The sequence below is a fragment of the Mandrillus leucophaeus genome, unplaced genomic scaffold (genome assembly GCF_000951045.1).
Source record: "Mandrillus leucophaeus isolate KB7577 unplaced genomic scaffold, Mleu.le_1.0 Scaffold14, whole genome shotgun sequence".
Taxonomy (NCBI): domain Eukaryota; kingdom Metazoa; phylum Chordata; class Mammalia; order Primates; family Cercopithecidae; genus Mandrillus; species Mandrillus leucophaeus.
The window spans coordinates 2,500,095-2,502,950 of NW_012101365.1; the positions used below are offsets into that span (position 1 = coordinate 2,500,095).

General features: G+C 40.7%; 1 protein-coding gene and 1 pseudogene across 1 annotated transcript in view; one reads left to right on the forward strand and one right to left on the reverse strand.

Annotated features, from left to right (window-relative positions):
- Nucleotides 1-2,856, forward strand: part of SCP2 (sterol carrier protein 2) — a 144,252-nt gene that overhangs the window by 23,841 nt on the left and 117,555 nt on the right. The window contains exon 2 of the mRNA XM_011973780.1: nucleotides 69-126. Within this exon, the coding sequence (XP_011829170.1) occupies nucleotides 69-126 (58 nt within the window). The remainder of the gene's footprint in view (nucleotides 1-68; nucleotides 127-2,856) is intronic.
- Nucleotides 1,505-1,911, reverse strand: LOC105534935 (annotated as a pseudogene).

Consider the following 2,856-nt stretch of genomic DNA (forward strand, 5'->3'; position numbering starts at 1 on the left):
AAAAAAAAAAAAAAAAAAAAAAAGTAACTATACTTGTTTGTATTTATTATCTCTTTCTGTATCTCTAGTTCGTGAGGCCTGGAGCTGAGAATTCAAGAGACTACCCTGACTTGGCAGGAGAAGCAGGTAACATAGAACATTTAGATCTTTGAACATTCATAGTTTATTATGTGGTCTGTCTTGATTTCTTGGATGGGGCAGCCTTGCAAGCATAAAAAGAAGTCCAGTCAAGGGAGAAGAACCTGTGCAGAGAAATGCCTAGTGACTCACTGCAAAGGAAAAGAGCTTGGGCATTCTTAGCAGCTACATAGCCAGAGCAGAGAGTGGCTTACAATTTTATGTGCTGTCCAAATATTTGCTGAGGTGGTTAAGGGATCTGTGGGAGAGAGAGGTAGGGTCATTAAAAGGGATAACATCATTCTAGTGGGTGTTAACTTTAGGAGTTCTAATAAAATTAGTGTCTTCCTTTCCTGGAAAAGGGATAATCACATTCAAAATGTATTAAATACCTTTATGGTGGTTTTCTTCACTTCATTGAGCCAACATAGAGAATTCTTTTTCTGTCACTAGGTTACTGCACAACTAAAGGAGGTATTACAGTTTGTTATTGTTTATTCTAATGAGTATTAGTACTTTTGAGCAAAAGACGGGTGAATATTAGTGTGAGTGGAACCAACAGGGAGAAAGATGTACAGGTGTACGGGTCCTGGTTCTCTTAAGCATTTGGCATTCTTTAGAGATGTGCCATGACCAGGCTGCATCTGGCTGCACTGTGGGTCTGAGTTCTAGCAGAGGGATCCGCATCCATTGTTCTCCTTCTCCCCCACCTCTCTTTTGTTTTTAAAAAGGGGACAAGCATGAGAGCTTCTTTACATGATATATATAAATAATTTTTTTTGTCATCAATAAGAAATTTAATTGTTTTGTAAAAATCTAAATGCTGGCATTGCCAGAAAAATTTAACAGGCTTTTTTTTTTTTTTTAATTTGAAATGGAGTTTTGCTCTTGTTGCCCAAGGTGGAGTGCAATGGCATGATCTCAGTTCACTGCAACCTCCATCTCCCAGGTTCAAGCGATTCTCCTGCCTCAGCCTCCCGAGTAGCTGGGATTACAGGCACACACTACTACGCCTGGCTAATTTTTTTTGTATTTTTAGTTGAAACAGGGTTTCTCCATGTTAGCCAGGCTGGTCTCGAACTCCTGACCTCAGGTGATCCGCCTGCCTCAGCCTCCCAAAGTGCTGGGATTACAGGTGTGAGCCACTGCACCCAGCGTAACAGGCTTCTTTATATCCCTGCCGTTATAGTACAAATTCACACACAAATGAAAATGGAAAAACTACCAATACTTGATTTCTGTCCCCTATTTTTCCACTTGCAATCATATACTTAGATGCCTTTTGACTCCATGGGAAAAAAAAATCTAACGTTGAGAACTACCACTAAAAAGAAGAAAAGAAGATTTTTGTTTTTGAGAATGAAATGGTTCCCAACATAGTGGGTTCTTAAGCACCTTCTCTGCATATGTAGTATGCTAGCTTGATGTCTGTTGGTGTAATTGTTACTCATTTGGCATGGTTAGTGCACAGGTTGGTGTCTTCAAAGAGGCCAACGAAATAGGCCTCACTTACCTTTTGCAAAGCACCAATAGCTGCACTCTGGAAGTGCCAATCTGTTTTTAAGTCCTGAGCAATTCGTTGCACCAGATGCTGGAAGGGAGGTGTGTGAATCAGCTTAGTGGACTTCTGATAACGTCTGATTTCACCGAGTGCCACAGTACCAGGCCTGTAACGATGAGGTTTCTTCACCACTGCAGTAGAGGGCACACGCTTACGAGCGGCTTTTATAGCCAGTTGCTTCCTGGATGCTTTACCACTGGCTGATTTTGGGCAGTCAGCTTTGTACTAGCCATGGTATAGAGACCTCCTTACTTACCCTCCTTCTTTGGGTGGAACTCTGCCAGCTAGAGGTGGTGCTGATGATAGAGAGGGGCAGCAGCTGCTGGAACACCTAAATAAATGTTTTGGTTTGGGAGCAAGTACTCTAAGCTTAGGTGCCAGTTGTTTAGGAGAATTCTGGGAAATACCTGCTGTCAACACTTGGAGACCTTCTCTTTTGTCCCATAAGTTGTTAGGCACAGTCCTTTTCCTAGGGAGCCTCCCCAACTCAATTCCCGCTACCTTGTTGCCAGGCAACCCAAAAGGAGTTACTGTGTTTATTCCTTAGATGTTCCTGCTTATTACCATAAGCATCCAGTATATATATATTTAGATTTTGCCTCAACTTTTTTTTTGTTTTCTTTTTTCTCTTTCTAACCATTCCTTCAACATCAACTCTTATTATTCAACTCAATACTTACATGTTATACAAGGAATCAGAGCATGTCTGTCCTCCAAAACGCAGGTTCAAGAGATTTGATTAATTGCAGTGGTTCCCAGGGCAGACACTATTCACTTAATGTTTATCTTCTGCGTTGTTAAACGTTCTCCTCTTAACTGATGCCTCCAAACAGCTTCTGCCTGTCTCTTAAGTGGGAGATAATTTGATCAGTTTTCTCTATATTTTTTGACCAATTTCTTTTATTTCATTAAAAAATTTGAAGTTACTTTAGTGTGTATATAATATTTTGATTATAAAATGGTAATATTGAGGTAAAGTTATGATGTTTGAAATTAACTTTGGGGATTGACTAGTAATAAGAAATCTGGCCAGGCATGGTGACTCATGCCTGTAATCCCAACACTTTGGGAGACCGAGGCGGGCAGAGCACCTGAGGTCAGGAGTTCGAGACCAGCCTGGCCAACATATAGTGAAACCCCATTTCTACTAAAAAATACAAAAATGAGCTGGGCATGGT